Source organism: Cynoglossus semilaevis, chromosome 20 (assembly GCF_000523025.1).
Source record: "Cynoglossus semilaevis isolate Cse_v1.0 chromosome 20, Cse_v1.0, whole genome shotgun sequence".
NCBI classification, from domain to species: Eukaryota; Metazoa; Chordata; class Actinopteri; order Pleuronectiformes; family Cynoglossidae; genus Cynoglossus; species Cynoglossus semilaevis.
The window spans coordinates 10,404,938-10,422,738 of record NC_024326.1 but is presented as its reverse complement, the minus strand read 5'-3'; the positions used below and the strand labels follow the sequence as shown (position 1 = coordinate 10,422,738).

General features: G+C 39.5%; 1 protein-coding gene across 2 annotated transcripts; it reads right to left on the bottom strand.

Annotated features, from left to right (window-relative positions):
* Positions 1 to 5,858: 5,858 nt before the first annotated feature.
* Positions 5,859 to 17,651, bottom strand: LOC103396490 (noelin-3-like). Of its 2 annotated transcripts, XM_008334593.3 has the most exons (9): positions 17,339 to 17,651; positions 16,384 to 16,484; positions 14,937 to 14,979; positions 13,925 to 14,199; positions 11,132 to 11,275; positions 9,536 to 9,691; positions 9,194 to 9,413; positions 8,560 to 8,666; positions 5,859 to 7,143 (listed from the first exon to the last, which is right to left on the bottom strand). In XM_008334593.3, exons 4-9 carry the CDS (start codon positions 13,991 to 13,993, stop codon positions 6,466 to 6,468), a joined length of 1,374 nt encoding a protein of 457 aa, XP_008332815.1. In that variant the 5' UTR covers positions 13,994 to 14,199; positions 14,937 to 14,979; positions 16,384 to 16,484; positions 17,339 to 17,651; the 3' UTR covers positions 5,859 to 6,465. The 2 variants fall into 2 exon arrangements, with proteins under 2 accessions (XP_008332815.1, XP_024908276.1); XM_025052508.1 differs by having other exon boundaries at positions 14,937 to 16,484.
* Positions 17,652 to 17,801: the final 150 nt, after the last annotated feature.

Here is a 17,801-nt window from a genome sequence, read left to right as displayed (position 1 = left end):
AAATGTGTCTGTATCTGAGGCCCTGGTTCGAAACCAGGGCCTCAGATACAGGACGCTGGCGTTCATGTAAGAGAAACCAGATGATTCTGACTTCTTGGCGTCCTAGAGTCCACCGGCCCAGTTGATGGCGACATGGGTCTGCTGCTGCACCTGAAGGGATTCTGAAGAGACAATTCAATAACATGCTGACTGCAGACCGTATTGCTACTTCCTTCCGCTTTTAAAGGGCACGATGAGCCTAGTTATCCAATCACAAGCGTCCTGCACCACACCAGGTGACAGTGCAGGCTCATTAGTTGCTCAGTGATTAGGTACAAGCGATCACTGCACTCTATTGTCAGAGTGTGTACCTAATCATTGACAAACTAATGGGCCTTTGTGTGGCTTGTTTGACGTTTTACTGGAGTAATAGATCATTCCAGTATTTACTGTTAGAAGAAGGTGAAAAGAAAAAAATATCAAAATATAGGACATAGATTCAAGACATATTGTCCTTGAATTTGAATTTGTTAATTATCATGGAGCAGCAGCCATGTAGAGACGTCTTTGATTTAGGAATTAAAACCATAGGAAATAAATAATTATTAAATGTTAATAATATAATTATATTTATATTAATATAATAATTAAACTTAATGCTAGTGTTATTAACTACATTTCACAGCTGAACAGACTTCAGTACTGAGGCACAGGCTCCGCCCACTTTTCACCATCGTGAATTGAGTGACAGCTGTTGGAAATAGCGGTCCACAGCCTGCCTTAATAATTTGCAGACTGACAGGAAATTTGTCAAAACTATCCAGCAGCCACAGCCGACTGTAATTGCGGCAGTAGATCTGTGTTTCTCCATTAAACACTCAGGGCATTTTTATATATCCATCCATTGTGCTCCAGTTAAATGTGCTGAAGGTTTAATAAGTCAAACATTTCTAAATAGTTATTCATTTTCCTCTCACTCAGTTTGACAACCTGACAGCTCACACCATTGTAGGCAGAGTCACTTCTGTTAAACTCTTTTTCTCCCAGGTTTACATTTTGTGCCGTGCAGAATTTAGGGCCAAGGACCCTGGGGATTTAGTGGCGGTGATGTAATGGAGGTGAAACAATGCCAAGAATATATATGTGGGACTGTCAGCCGTCACGCCTACTGTGCCTCGGAGTTGGTCACTGTCATCTTCTAGTTTATACCCAGACATAAATCCCTTATTATAGTGAGAGTGGGAGAAACCATAAAAAAGAAAAGCTTAAATTAAATACGTGGCCATTAAAAAACACATCATACTGTGGGGAAACAAACAAACATTGTTGTTGAGACGATCTGATCTCACTAATACAAGACCTAAGTCGTTAGCTGAGAATGCCCACAGCCCATTCTGCAGAACTCGCCGAGAGCCTGTGCCACAGATTCGTCTCTGAGGCATCGGCAGCAGAAAGTTAATGGAACAGGGAACTGTTCATCTATGCCTCCACATGCTCGGCTGTCAGTCAGAGATCCCGCTGAGCACCTGTCCTGACAGCTGTAGGCACTAACATCCTGATTGTGTTTGCCATGGCCCGCTGAGTCTTTGCTCTTTACCATTCATGAGACTCTTTAAAAAAACTCTTAAAAATAACTGGTAAATGACTGAATGTGGCCACTACTTTATGGTGGATTTACATTCCCATTACTGAGCTTTTTCATTTATTTCTTGCCCCTATTTATACAGTAAAATATAGGTGTGGCTCCTGTAATGGGCTATGTACAGTAAGAAAATAGTTTTCACAGGAAGTCATGTCCAATTTTAGAAAAGAACATGATGAAAAGTTGTTTAAAAAATTTTAAATTAGAGGAAATGTCCCACAGTTCCTCTAAATTGTGACTGACTGGTCACATACTGTATATTGGCCGTGGTCCAACTGCTGCCTGGATGGCAATGCCTTTGAATTTGAAATACTGACATGGTTGGTCAAAACAAGGCTTGGTCAAAAACCTTTAAGACAAATTGAAAAAAATAATGTAAAATTCTCTGGGACGTTCTTGCCGACAGGTGATAACTTGATTCATTACCTGGAGTAAGGACTGAAATCTGGTTCTTTTTCTACATTATAAGGTGTTCAAAACCAGGTGCAAATCTTCTATTATTTTAACAGGTTTTCTATGTGTTTGTTAATAACATCTGTCCTAAAACTTTTTGACCTCCCCTTGAATCCTGTCTGTAATCAGAGGTACTGCAGCTGCCCCACTAAAACTGTCACAGCCATTAGATTTGAAAGACATTTAAATCCCTCTGCATCAGAGCAGCTTTTAAACACACATTTGACTTATTTTTTTATACCAAAGCATAGAAAAGCAACAACTTAGCACAGCTGTGAACAAATGGACTACATCAACCAACTATGTTATAGCTTTGTCATCAGTAAGTAGTCCCCTTGTAAATCTAAAGTCATAGTGAAACCCATAAAAACGAATGAATCCCTGTAAAGTGAGTCTGTACGGAGTCAACAAGTCTGGACTGTGACAGGTTTATTGAGCCCATTCATTCAGAAAGCCAAACCCAGAGCTGCTGTGCACACAGATAAGAGATGATGGCAGAACGCAGCCAAACACAGAAATGAAGGAGAGCAAGTGACATTTAAAATTAACACTGCCACTGGACTGCAACAGCATGAAGGGCAACAATCTCTCTCTCTCTCTCTCTCTCTCTTTCTCCTCGTTGAACAAAAATCAAATAACTACATATGATTGATCTTTGTTTTTCCTCTACGTTTCTCTCCCGCTATCAAATACATCAAATAATGACTCCCACATCAGGGGCCTGGAGTTTGCACATAGCACTAGTCACGGTGACATTTACATTGCTCACAGAAACGGTACATGGTTTTGGCAGAAGTCACTCTTAAGGCAAATGTTGAACAAATACACAGTGGAATATAATCAGTGCTGGCAGTGTTTTCATCAACTGATGTTTAAATGACATCCACACATGGGCAGGAAATTAAAATGAGTGAGAAACATTAACATGCTCACATTTCTCTGCAACTGTTGCCAAAGATTTACATTATGTTACTGTCACCATATCACATTTTCTATTAAAATATAACTAAAGTAGTTGTTATTATTATATTTTATTTTTGTTGTTGTTTGGCAGCGTGACAGTCCACTCCTGGGCAAGATCGAATCCTGGTTCAGGGGGTTGATACGGTGTAGTGTGATTTGGGTGGCGGTCATAGAGACTGCTGCCCCTGTGACCCGGTAAGGGATAAGCAGATGAAAATGGATGGATGGATGGATTTTTTCATTTTATGTTCTGCAGAATATCGCCGTCTACTGGCCCCAAATAGCACAACGGACTGCATTCTACAAGTGTTTGACAATCGTCATTACAGATCTAAACGCGGCATTCACGCTGTGCGGTAGCGAACTTAGCTTTAGCTTTAGTTACATGAATATTAAACAGTAGCGAAATTATAATAATTATCTAATTGTTTGACTGCTCTAAATACAACACAACATATCTGTAGCTAATGACATATTTCCCCCGTTTTTCACAGCACAAATGTTTTTCTTATGATATCTTTACTCATCAGGGGACAAATTCAGTAGAAAAGCGTGACCTGTGGAGAGAGGCCTTTTAATGGTGCCTACACATCATAAACCGCCATTAATGAAAATGGCCGACTGGCTCAGAAAGCATTGCTGCAAAGTAAAACATTTTCTTCAGACATATTTTTACCATCTCACTGGGGTTAAAATATGAACAGAGAACTACAAGATAAACAGAAGAATATTGTTGTTTGTGTCACATGACAAGACAAAGAAGCAGTAATATACATTTTTATGTATTTATGTACATTGACAATCCCTGTCTACGTTATATGTACCATTTCCAGCTTTAGATAAATTTGTTAGCGACATTTTCACAGATTTTTCTCTTTGTTACAACAACAATAACCCTTTCATACAGGTCGAATTCTCAGAGTGTTTGTTGTTGTATTTACTTTTTTGTAGAGCTTGACTGCAGTGTGTTAGAACGGCCTCGAGGATTGAGCTGCAAATCCCATCTGAGTGGTTTAGAGAAAAAAGAGAAAAGATTAACATATGCTAGCAGTTTTGATTGTAGGACTGAGAAAGAGAGAGGGAAAAAAGGATGATGGGAAAAGTCAGGGACAGGATAGACAAAGAAAAGGAAAGAAATCATGTCCAGACGGAACTAAAACAAGTCAATAAATATATATAAATATTTATATGTATGAACCTGGAAGTCCTGGCATTAGACCCCACCAGTGTAAGTGTAAGTGAAAGGGGACACTTACACTCTTTTTTTCCTTTTTTAGGGGACCAGTATAATTAAGGTGGGTAAAATCAAATATATAATAAATAAATCCTCCCCTTTTTATAAATGAATCAAGTGTCAGTTCAGAACTGGAGAAGAATAAAGTGTTGTTTATTAGAAACTGAAGCAAATTGTACTTGAAGTTGTCATAATTGTCACGGCCAAAACTGAATTGTGGATCCACTGACAATGTTGTTCATTATCTGTTGTGGTGGAGTCAGCGTTGAGAGAGCGCTGCTCTCCAGGATTCAGTACCTCAGATCTCTGAGGGTTTGAAGTCCTTGTGTTTTTTGGATCTCTGACCTTTGCAGTCCTTTGAGGTCTGACTGATCTACATTGATCTGACCCACAGAGGTGGGACTCAGAACCCTGGCTGTCAGCTGCATGTCCATATGTGTGACAAGCCTGATTAGGTGCGGTGTGTTTTACACTACAAACACGTAGGGTTTATATTACCTTTAGTCACGGGCAGTGTAGCCAAGAAAAATACCTCAAGGCTATTTTCAGTCAACCTCGTTGCACAGGCTGATTATTTAATTCAAAGAGCTCACTGAGGCTCGTCAACAAGATGTTAGCACTTTTTTATGACACTAGTTTAAGTCATTTCTTAACACTAATATTTTTGCTGAATTTTAAACCAAATTTAAAGTCTGTTATTTTATCCTAATGGTCCATGGTCCAAATTGCTGCCTGGATGTGTTTGTTAATAACATCTGTCTTAAAACATTTTGACCTATAATAATAAATAAACAACAACGCAGCTAAACAGTAGAGCGAACAGATCCAGTTGCAAATGCTCATAAAAACCATTAAAGTCAAGGCATAAACCAAACTGTGATGCTTTTACGCTGACAATGTTTCCTACAGCAAGTGTTTCACATCTCTCTTAGTCAGTGGAAAATCAGGAAAGAAAACACACTCATATTAATAATGTGATAAAAGCACCCAGAGTTATTGTGATGTAAAATTGGCAAATAGTTCAGGAAACATGAAAAAAAAGTCACTTTGACCCTTTCAGAGGACAAAAAAAAAAAGAAATAAAAAAAAGATAGAAACGCATGACTGCCCTTGGGTCTATGACTTCAAAGTGATGTCAAACAACATCCTGATTCACTGCAGTGTGTTTGAGGTGCAGAGCGTCATCTTATCTGTGGTCCTGTGAGCACAAACACACACAGCACTCCTTTTAATTAAAACAGTTATTTTATTTGGAGTATAACTTCTCCTCAATAACACAAACAAATGCTAATTAAACTCCGTTATCTGCTGGTTGTGTACATGGACCTGGACGGCCGCTTGAGGAGAGATGACGTTGTGCAAATACAAAACACACAGATACAGTTAAATGACTTCAAATTTAGCCGACATTCATGCACAAGAGCTGTAATCATTGGGCTTCAAGCATGAACTGCACAGAGTAAGGCATACTAACGTAGGTGATGTGAACGCTGACATCACAGAGTACTACGTTAACGGCTAACAGATGGACTGTTTCCTGTAGTACTTTTTTATTTGATATTCCACGACTTGAATGACTGAGTCTTCTAAGACACAAAAAGCCAAGAACAATAACCATACAGGTTTAATGGACACCCCCCACTCCAGCCCCCTCCCCAATTAAAACTAAGTGGCGGTAGAGAAAGGCAGGAATAAATTAGCCGATGATGACGAAGAAACAAGGGACAAAGAATGGACAAAGCACTGATCAATTACTCAACATTTTGCCTTAAAAAAAAGAATAAATTATTCAGCATGAATAAGTGCAAAACTCAATAAAACCCATTACAAATAAGAAAATTTCACTTAGCCAAAGCTTACATTTTGCAGAGAAGTGCTGGGAATAAAAGGGTTATGTTTTAGTCCCATTTGTTTTTCCTGCAGGATGAGTCACTCTATTTTAATGTTGTTGGTTTTTTTTTTTATTTAATTTTTTTATTATTATTTGGTGCTGCATTTTGCTTTTATATAGAACGTTCGTCATCATTACATAGACAGTCACTCACCTCATTGTGGGAAAACGGCCAAATAAAATGAGTTAGACTGCTTCAAATAATGTCATGGTAATTCAAACAAGGTTCATTTAGAAAAACAAGTCGAATTATAAGAACATTCAGATGTTTTTTTAATTTTTTTTTTAATGTGGTTCTTGTTCCTAAGAGTCGTCCTCAGTTTTAATGATGTGGAAAAGTGTGACGTTGAACAGGACCTGGTGGCCGTTGTTCCAGCCGTAGAGAGTGCGGTCCCTGGCATTGTAGTCCAGCATGGACATGTGGAAGTACTGGTTATGGAAGGGGATATCTGTGTATTCGTAGGTGGAGGTTTTGGTGGAGAAAGCGTAGTAGACCTTGGCACCGGTGAGGTGGGAGTTGGTGATGTAGAGTGTGCCGCAGATCATGAAAGACTCACCCGCGTTCCTCTTTGAGTATTCAGTGTTCCACGTGTTGAGCACCTGCAGCGTGTCGGGGTTCAGCTGGCTGATGACAATGTTCCCAGCGTTCTGGTTGGTGGCGTACACGGCCCACAGGCCCAGCTCGTCAGCCATTAGGTCAATGTCTGAGAAGCCCCCCCACGTGTATGGGTACACGTTGTGGAAGCCGGCCGACTCCAGAGCTCTCTGTGTGACCACTCGCCCCGTCTCGAAGCTGTACCTGACGATGATGTTGCTCTGCATCTTGTTGTAGTACAAGGAGCCGTTGTAGACCACGTGGTTGGTCCCGGCCCACTTGAACGGCAGGTTGTATGTTCTGGACTCCACTCCGGCCACAAAATCAGACACGGATTTATATTCTTTCACGATTTTATTGTTGGTGTAGCTGTCCATGTACCACACCTGAGGATGGAGAAACGGACAATCCTGAACAACTGAAGAATCCTGAACCTGGAACACTAACCTTTACCCTGAATTTGGTCCTAACCCTTAGTAACCCTGACCCTGGTATAACCTTAACATAAGAGTTAGCCTAATAATAATAGTGGGGCGTGCCCCCCTGGAGGCGGTGCGTGAGGGGCTTCCAATGGAATATGACACGCTGGACATAAGTGTACCACTGCTGTACCATTGCTGTAACGCTTGAATGATAACAGAATATAATTGAGAACCACTGGATTTGACATAAACCTCACCATAATGATGGTGATCAAATACAACTGTATTTTGTAGTTTAGAGTTATGTTATGTGTATAAAAACACAGCCAAATAGTATATAATTAACTAAAGAACTCCTTATATTACATTCATTTCTGAGCTGGCTGTTTGCTTTATCTAGGAACTTTTTTACTGAAGGCACCTGAAGCCTGTGCATAAATGAAGGTTGTACTGGCGCTGAAATCCCACAGGCAACTGGACCAAAATACTACAGATTTTGAAGACAAAGTTTATCCTGGGGAAAATCAAAAGTGACCTTCAGATTAAGTAGAAGCTAAGAGCAGAGGAGGAAAGGAAGAAATTAAAAAACAAAAAACAAAAAAAAGACAATGGATGTTCACAAAAACACACATATTTAACTTGGCCACATTTTCCCTGTTGACTTCATTAAACATCATTCAGCAGTAGAAGCAGTTTTGAATAAAAGCCACATTTTCCCTGTTGACTTTAAACATCCTTCAGCAGTAGAAGCAGTTTTGAATAAATAATATCCTAATACTCATGAAGTCTGTATCTGTATTTACAACATTTATAGTAAATAAAACAGAATGTAGTGACAAATTTACTCTCCTTATTTACGTCACTAAATAAAGAAACCACTTTATTAGATACATTACAGACACACATGGCAGAATTTTCACTCTGCATCTATCCCGTCCATGAAACAGCAGCAGTGGGAGACATTTTGCTGCACCCGTGGAGCGGGGGAGTTCTAGAGTGCCTGCTCGCACTAGGAATTAAAGTGTCAATCTTTGAATCACACGCCCCATCCTTTAACCGCAAAATGTGCCACTGGTGACTTTTAAAATCTAAATGTGCTTCAAATGTGTGTAGAACTGTTTTTTTAATGAGTAAATTTAATAAACAATATAATGAATCAATTGGAAATCACTTAAAATAATTTAACCTCAAGGGCAAAATTGAAATATAAATTAAAATGGGCCAGATGTGCAATATTTGTGGACTAGAAGTGGACCCCTTAGGCTAGAAGTTTGAAACCCCTATCCTCCTAATTCCCCATATTTCACCTCTATAAGCGGTTGCAATTCAACCTTCCACCGTTGAAGGATGGTGAAGAAGAGAATCATCAGGTGAACTCACCCGGTTGTTTTTGAGCGACGCCTGTGGGTCTGTCATCCAGGCTCCAAACCTGGTCCCTGATGTTTTCACCGTCAGCGGTCCAGTGATTTTCATTAATTTGCCACATGCTGTGAACACATCAGAAAGCTCTTGTCACATTCAGCACAAAGGTTTCCTGTCAAACAACTGCACGCCACGTTATTGTGTCCAACCTGGGCTCTCTACACCTCCGATCCATGGAGCTAGTCTTTCTCCAGTTTATGAAAAGTTTCAGCCTTGAACACAGAGGACAAGACAAACAGCCCAGTAAAACCTGTGCTAATCAGAGCTGAGTGTGTTTTCACACACAGACCTGAGCAGCATTCAGCTCACCTCGCCAGACATTTGGATTGTTGGCTGTTCACCGTTTGGTGTCTAACTGCTGTTTTGTTTTGTTTTTTTATCAATCACAGCTGAAGCACTCTGAATGTCAATGTAATGACTTTAATATTAGAAGGATTCCCAACCACTTGACATTAGGATTTATTCAAACCATTTATGTTGACATACAGCAAGTAGTATTTAGACTAGTCACCTGTCGATTTAAATGTTATTTTATTAGAAAAATAAAAATCAACATCGTCCTGTAGCAAAATGTTCCCAGCTGTGCACTCACTCAGTTTGCTCATGCAGTTGCGAAGTCGATTTTCCAGACTGAGGACTCTCTGCTGCAGCTCCTCATAGTCGTAGGCTCCCATCTCCTCCTGTATGCCTATCAACACTGCAGAAAGGTTTCTGATCTCCTCTTTGAACTGCGCAATCAGCTTGGTGTCTGTCTTGTACTGCTCCAAGACGGGAATCAGCGGCTGCAGCGACTCCATCTTTCCTTTCAGTTCCTGGAAAACACACACAGGCAGTGATGTTGTCCGTGTAATTGTAAGTGTAATTACGTTAAAGGTGAACAAATGAAAACAAATGTTAAAAAAAAAAAAAAAAAAAAACGTGCAACAAAATCTACCTGAAAGTTCTTGTTGACCAGTGTCTTCCTGTCCGATTCGATCTGTCTGAACTTTGAGCGCAGACCTTTGAGCTGGCTCTCCATCCTCATGATATACTGAAAGTCCCTCTGCGTGCGCAGGTTTAGCACTTCAATTGACTGCGACATGTTCTGCACCTTTTTGAAAAGAACCAAACAGCGTTGCATTGATTTCTTGCCGTCTAACAGGAGATTGAAATGTCCTCCGTGCTTAGGCAGACATTGAGGAGACCGCCGCGCTCCAACGTCCTGAGAGGTGGCTGAATGCTGTGACCTCCAAACACATTGTTTTCTAACTAATTCCTGTGTTAGCTCAGGGTTTCCTTCGTGTCAGGCTCTTCTGACTCTGCATTCCATTAATGTTTAATTTCAGATTTATTTTACTTCTTCTACAGTTCAACAGTTTCATGGAGATCCTGAACAGGAAAACCTATGACTTTTCCCTGTTTTTCTTTTAACGGAGTGGGAAACTGACCAACAGTTTGAGCTTGTCAATGGCAACGTGGCACAATATTCACATTATGTTCTGCATACTTTTCTGGCCTGTGCACACACATCCTAAAATTACCTCGTCAGATACCCTGAGGCAGCTTAGTACATTAGTGTCAAAAGGCCAGAGTGAATGACAGTGAAAACCCTCTGGCAAACATTTTAAAATGTAGGAAAGAGCAGAGCTTTTTATGTGGCATATTAATACAAGGGGAATAACTGTAGCAGTAAAGGGACGGATTTCTGAATTTAATGCCATAGAAAATTATTTTCTTCATGTGTTGTTTCTTTAAATGAAGGGGAAATTGATTGGTTTTACATACCCACACTACCTAAGGTTAAGATAAACTAAAATATGTAACGGACTGGACAACAGCGTTGTATAGTCACCACAGATGTGTGGTGTTGGGCTACAGCAAACAGGACTATACACATTACTATTTCAATACATTTGGAAACCAATGGTTCTGTGTTAAAAAAAAACGGAACTATACAAACACATTAATATACTGTATATGTATACATAAATATATACATATTAATATTTAAATAAATATTATTGTCCCGTTAATGTCGTTATATATAGATAAGATCCCGACCCTAAAATAAAGTTAAACAAAATCAAACTTTTCTGTATAGTTAACACAGTCAACTGTACAGAAAGTGAGCGGAGCTTTTACACCAATAAAACACTGTCTCCTGTTTACTTTCACTGTATATTTATGTTTCAAGTAACAAATGTACACATGTTGGTTAAATACCTCTGAACAAAAAAACGACTTGTTGATCTGTCTCATCCATCCACTGTGTTGTTAAACTAAGAAGAGACATTAGCATATTTGTTGCTAAGTCACAGCTTCACGGGCCCAATACAAACTGAGAACAATTAAAACAGTGCTCGATCAGCCATTTATTTGTTGATTATAAATAACAGCCGAACACCAGGCTGTGACAGTGGTTTATGGGATCAGAAGGACGCAGAAACAAAACTGATGATGGAAATAATTTCACATGTCAGTATGGATTCAGTCACAAACAGATGTGTTAGAGTGTGTGTGTGTGTCAGTGACTGTGTCTCTGTATGCACACCTTCTCCAGTAGCTGGCGGAGCTGTCTGCCTTTGGCATCTCTGGAGCACAGATTCTGTTCAGGTGCCACCACTGTGCAGACACAACGCCCATCTGCATCCTGAGCAGAGCTGTACACCTGCCACCCTTCCTTTGGCCTGATGGTCTGCATAGGCAAACACTGTGTTACAGTCACAGCAGTCAAACACACCAACAGAGACACAGAAAAATACATTCCTGCCTGATAGTAACGCCATCATCAAGTTGTGACATTTGTGTATTTTTCTTATTTTTTATCTTCTGAGTTTTTTTTCCCTGAGCTTTGACACCAGCCACTTTCACTGACTGACTTAGATTTGAACGCACAAAATCCTTTTTGCTGTCTGATATTCCTCTGTTCGCACTATACAATCTCCAGTGAATTTCCCCTTTAACAATAAATAGTGTTGCTATGCCTTGATGAATAACCTGAGCGTTGAAATCCCTCTGTTTCTCCTCACAGAGCCTTGCAGAGCCTTTGCTGAATGTCCTGCTGGGAGGGGCAGATAAACCTGATTTGTGGGAGCTTTTCCTGCTCTTTATTACACTCAATATGCTTCACAGCTCCAGAGTGCAAAGTCCAAAGAATATAAAGTTATGCATCATAAGTCAGCGATGCATATTTTAATGTGGCGCCATCAAGCAGTGTCGGAGAACGAGAGCGGTAAATACTATTTTTACCCCAATATTGATAAAAATGTTCTGAAGAGCTGTAAATGTTGATATCTATTAGACACACTCACGCAGGATAAGTATTTGAGTAATACTTCTGTTCACTATCAGCCTGGGAAATTAACACGAGCTCCAAGCCAACTATTGGCAACCTTTGACTGCAGATGGTAAATTTGTCTGCACAACTAGCCTCGTTGGCAGACCCCCAAATATCATTTGGGTTTCCTTTTCTTTGTCCTCGCAGCGGGAGGAAAATAACATGAATGTCAACGTAAACGTCGGAAACCTGCAGACTTTGGAGCTGGTGAACACAGGAAATGGACGTGTCTCGATTTCATTGCAGGCATTATTTCCTTCTCCCATTCATCTCTGTCTGTTCCACCAGGCAATAAGAAATGGTTTGGGATCAGGCATCAACTATCACCATTCTTGGCAGACTTGATCGAGAAGCTCTTGTTTATTTATTTAAACTTTTAATTAAATTTAATAAAAATATATTTATAGTGCTTTGCCAAGCTTTAAGTTGTCTTAGTTTTTATTCAATCATAATTTTCCATCTTTCTGAAACCAGAGAAAACATCAACTTTTTAACCAAAATCTGAAAAAAGTAGGTTTTTATTTTCCTTAACTGAAGGGACAATTTATAGGACAAAGATGATTTGCTAAGTTGGGCCAAAGACTTGGGTTGAAACCAGGTGTAAAATACATTATCCAGATTTCTAGAGAGGATTATCTAATTGACACACAAACTCAAAGTGTTTAGTCTCACGTGACATCTTAGAACATCTTTTACTTCACTTTGTGCCTAAAAAATGAATCAAAAAGTACCTACAGTAATAGATAAAAAATAATATAGGTTTATGCCTTCTGAATGTAGCTTGTGCGAATACCCTAGTATAGAAATGGTGCGATGGCAAAAAGACGTACAGTACTTGTTCCACATCTTTCTAACTTTGAACGTTGAAAATAAATGATTTCCACTAATGTGTTAAGACGTTCCCACTCTTCTGTCTCTCGGGTGACGCACATCCTTTCCTCTCCCTTTTCACTTGCACATTTCCTCAAAATAAAATGAATTTGTAGCCCAGCCAAGACAGATGTACTCTTCAACTCAGCTGTTTCATGATGGACTCCTCACAAAGACTTCTTCCCTCATTAAATAATCCAGGCAGCTGGCTCTTCTCTTATTTTGTGAATTGGCTTAGAAAATGCCAAAGACTTAAAGGAAGCCTCATTTCATTCCATAAACATGTTTTTTTCTCGTTCTGTCCAAGAACAAACAACTTTCATTTTGCACAAAGCTCTTTAGTCATATTCCTATGTAGGGACAGTGCTCTGCAATCAAAGCACTGGCATAGAGATGGTTCTCAGCATGGGCGGAGTGAATTTAATTGACCATTGTTCTGGTCTAAATGACTTGGTGATCCACGAGCTGCTGCTGCTAAATTGGTAATGTCCCCCCAAGGAAGTACAGAGGCTTGAAAAACCAAACACAACAAATATAAAGAGAGAAATAAATAAATAAAAGTCCTTTAATATTATATAACAGCAAGCACATCAATAATTCTCATCATAATAACCTGTTTTATTATCATCATGTTTTATGATGTATTCAAATGTATTACTAATATTATTATTACGAAAGCTGCTGTCTATAATAACCTGTTTTATTATCATAATAATATTATTATTACGAAAGCTGCTGTCAGCTGTTATTCCCCTGACTAATAAGTTGTTTACTTAACACATACTCCTGTCTGGTGTCTGCAATAAACATGACTTTAGTCACTTTGCCTCCTCCTCCTCCACCTCTCTCAATTTCCAATTTCTATTCTATCCTCCCACCTCCTGGACTCCAACCTTAACATATTAAGTGTCAGGGTTGGTGAATATATTGCCAAGGGAGACAGTTGACTCAGATCAATATGCCAAAAAATCTCGGGGAAAAAAAATCGGAAATGACTCATTCAGTATTTTTGTCTCCATCCATCCACTGACGGAGTGCAGCGCAACTCCACCCGAATTTTCACATTCATAGAAATCTGAACTTTCGAGCATTGTGTTACATCCGCTGTAATATAAACAAGTACTGGCTGAAACTCACCATGGTAGGGCAGTAGCCAAACAACAGCAGAAACAGCAGAGGGTTCAGCACCACGGACAGCGACCACATCCTGTCGGCTGCTCCTACGCCTCCCTGCGCCACCTTCTCAGCCGCGAGAAAGAGGAAGAAATCGCGCAAGTTTGTGCCCCACGGCTTCCACCGCCACGTCCACTACGCGCTTGTACAAACCGTGTCTGCCTTGGGAGGAGGAGGGCACATCCATCCACTCGTCCCCGTTACGCATGGCAGGTGGGCAGCGGGAAGAAACATCGTCACTGCATGGGAGAAAAAAGTTTGTGGGCACGCATGCAGCGAATACTAGAGCTGCTGTAGGTCAGAGGGACACTCCGCGGATATGACATCAAGCAGCTGTCTCGCTTTTCAATGACTCAAAGTGTGTGTGTGTGTGTGTGCGTGAGTGTTTCTCACCGCAGCTGTGCAGATAAAAGTTGCAGCTGACTATATTAGGAAGAAGGAAATATTAATTATAATCAGGGGTTTCGATCTGATCTATCACCGTTGTAAACAAGAATAATCACGGTAATAAACAGTGATCGCAATTATATCATGATTATCATAATTAATCAAAATAAATCAATCGATTCTTCAATATTACAAAATAATTTTTCCTGTAGTGGTGCTTTGACCCAGAGGCAATGTCTCTGTCATTGGTGTGGAACCTCAGGGTTCACCTCCTGGGCAAGTTCGAATCCCGGTTAGGGCGGTTGGTCCCTTCCAGTGGACTCACCACCTACAGGAAGGTTTAGGGGGGTTGGTACAGTGCAATGTGATTTGGGTAGCGACTGCTGCCCCCGCAACCCGGTAACGGATAAGCGGATGAAAATGGATGGATGGATTTTTCCGGTATATTGCTAGACCAGACAGTGGTATAACAACAGGTAAATAGACAGTGTTTCCCACATATATTGTTATATATACATATATCACAGGCAAATTTGGAGTATTATTCACTCAGAGTGTGAATGGACTGGTGAACTGTACCTGTCCTCACCTTATGAGTCAGCTGGGATCGGTTTTAGCTCCAAAATGCAAACCTAAAAAAATGATCAAGTCTTAGAACAAGGAGAAGAAGAACAACAACAAACAAATGAATGAAAATCTAGGCAGCATTAATTAACTAAATTATCAAACACAGTTTTTGCCAAATGCTAACGTAGCCTTGTGTTTTAATGAAGTTTAACACAATGGGTTAACAATAAAAAATAAATGTTAAGAAATAATTATTGAAATCACAATCTCTAACATTCTACAGGCTTGCATACACATGACTGAGGTTCCGCCTCTGGTTTCTGCTCTGTGATATGAATTAATTTATTTCCATTAAATTGAATGAATGAATGAAAGAAACAACTGTATAACACTGAACCTTGAAAAAACATTTGTAGGTATGTAAAAATAAAATAAAATGAAAAATAGTTTAACATTTTCTTAGCATTTCTTCTGCTTGCTAATCAATAATAATAATAATAAAAAAACTAAAACCACAGGTATCGGATTATTTTGAAGAGTTCCAAGTTGATATTTCACTGTTTTTATAATAAACCTAGGATGTTATGAAAGCCACAGGCAGGTTTTTACACTTAATCAAACGTCCACTGTATCCATCATGTCTCTGTGCTGGGCTTGGACTCAGCTATGACTTTGATTTCAGCACAAATTGAAAACGCTGGGGTGGAAACCATGTCTGACTTCTTTATACTGCTGTGTTATCTCTTTAGTTGTAGCTCTTCCCAACGTGGTGCTTCACAGAACAAATCAGCAGGTGAAAAAAAACATGACTCACTCTATGACATGTTTTCGACGCTAACACAACATCTTTCACACATAACATGCTCCTCAGCGTTTGCCTTTGGACAGAATCATTTATCCTGGTTTTTTTTTTATGTATGGAATCCTATCTTTTATCAGACACTTTCTAAAGGAAGCCTGACAGGCTACAGCCACAGGCTGAACCAGAGAATGTCCTTGACTGTGTTACCTTCACAGTAATAAGACAAATCCTGTTTCCCAGTTTTCTCATTTACTCTCAACAAAATACTGCTTCCATTTGGCCTCGACATCATTGGCCGTACATTGAATCAGATGTGTTTTTTGATCGTACTTACTGAATGTTTTTCAGATACTATTATTTAATTATCAAAACACAATATGACATGCTGGACACAAGTGTACCACTGCAGTAATGCTTGAATGATAACAAGCCTCCAGTCACTAGGTGGCAGCAACTCCTACAGTGGTTTGTACAGGTAAATATATACATTATCAGGTGTATATAAATACAGTTGTTTCTATATTTATATATAAACCTTCAGGGTGGGTAAAGTCACACAGTACTTGTGAAAATGTTTCTAAGACAATGTAATGTGCCAACCTTAAAATCTTACCTTCAAACATTTCAAGGTCATCGACCTTGACCTTCCAGGTTACCAGATATTTACCTTGTTTTTTTGCCCGATTTATATGGATACAATCCGTTGTCCTCCTGCTGGGCCTCGGCTGGACATTGTCCTATAAGAGTGGACTGGGAAGACGTTGGAGGCTGTGGAAAATGCCCAGAGATTTAAATCAGAGCACAGACTGTACAGACTCATGTGGATTTCTGACAGAGACTTTGGGGTATAAATGTTTAAAAATAAAGAACATCTGAAGTGAGGGAGTGCCTTTGAGAGTCACAGGCAGAAGTTTCTTAACACAGTTGAACAAAGGTTTGCAGCAAGTCATGTTATGAATCCACTATGAGCTTCTCTCCTGCAGCAACAATGGCTCTCTGCTCAGCCCAGTTCAAATTGATGATGACACACATTTTAATGAGGCAGGTGTCTTTTGTAGCTCAAATATCATTTTAAAATTAAAACTATGTAAAAAAAAAAGAATGGAGAGAGTGGGAGGAAGACAAAGAGAGAGAGAGGGAGAGAGACTGGGAGCCTACAAATAAGAAGGCAATCGATAAGTGCTGTCCTGCTCTTTATTCTGTTTAAACTTTTCTTTCTTCATTAAAATTAAGAAAAGACAAAGGAAGCGTTGGGATTATTACAAAATATAACGTCATCCTAAAGTCATACGTTTAACATGCAAAAAATATAATTAAACATAACAAAAACAAGAGAAGGTTGAACACAGGTTATTTTAACTACAGACACACAAACTATTTCTCAAAACCTCCATAAAAAGTGCATTAGCACACGCAATTATTAAACAACAGAACAAGTCATTTATAACAATAAATATAGTCATAGTGAGAGCTGCCTTATATTTAGGACAAACATGAAAACGTCTTTGTCTCTAATCAAGCTCCTCCACCTGCGGTGTGATTTAATGTTATCAACACAAGCTCTTCCTGCTCTGTAACTGTAACTAACCCGGTACTAGTGACCAACTTTTAACTTTGCTTACGTCCAAATAGAGACAGCACACCAAAGGAAGTAGAATTCCTGTCAGCTGTTCGGCCATTTTTGTTGTTGTTCTGTCGTTGTTTTGTTCGCTTTTAGTGTTTAATGCCAGCACATGAGCTAATCCGCACCACCGCGACCTCCGGTGGAACTGCTGCGTTATATACGTAGACGTAGGCCTTATGTACTCTGCATGTGTTTTGACTGTTGAAAGAGGAATAGTGGGGGTACACTCAAACACACACAGGGAGAAAATGCAAAACTTTATGTAGAAATAAGCAGTATCAAACCAGCAACCTGTTGACCTCACTGCAAGACAAATATTGACATACAAATACAGCATTTCCCGCTGTCTGGTATTAAAAATTGTTTACCACATTTCCCGCTGTCTGGTATTAAAAATTAAAATTATTAAAACCCAAACCCTATTGAATTTTTCACAGAATTTGGAATTCATTTTGACTTAA

Coding starts and splice junctions, on each gene's coding strand:
- LOC103396490 (XM_025052508.1), bottom strand. CDS start 13,993: ATGTGGTCGCTGTCCGTGGTGCTGAACCCTCTGCTGTTTCTGCTGTTG. Junction 11,276..13,924: donor TTGGCTACTGCCCTACCATG/GTGAGTTTCAGC, acceptor TTGCCTATGCAG/ACCATCAGGCCAAAGGAAGG. Junction 9,692..11,131: donor TCCGCCAGCTACTGGAGAAG/GTGTGCATACAG, acceptor CTTTTCAAAAAG/GTGCAGAACATGTCGCAGTC.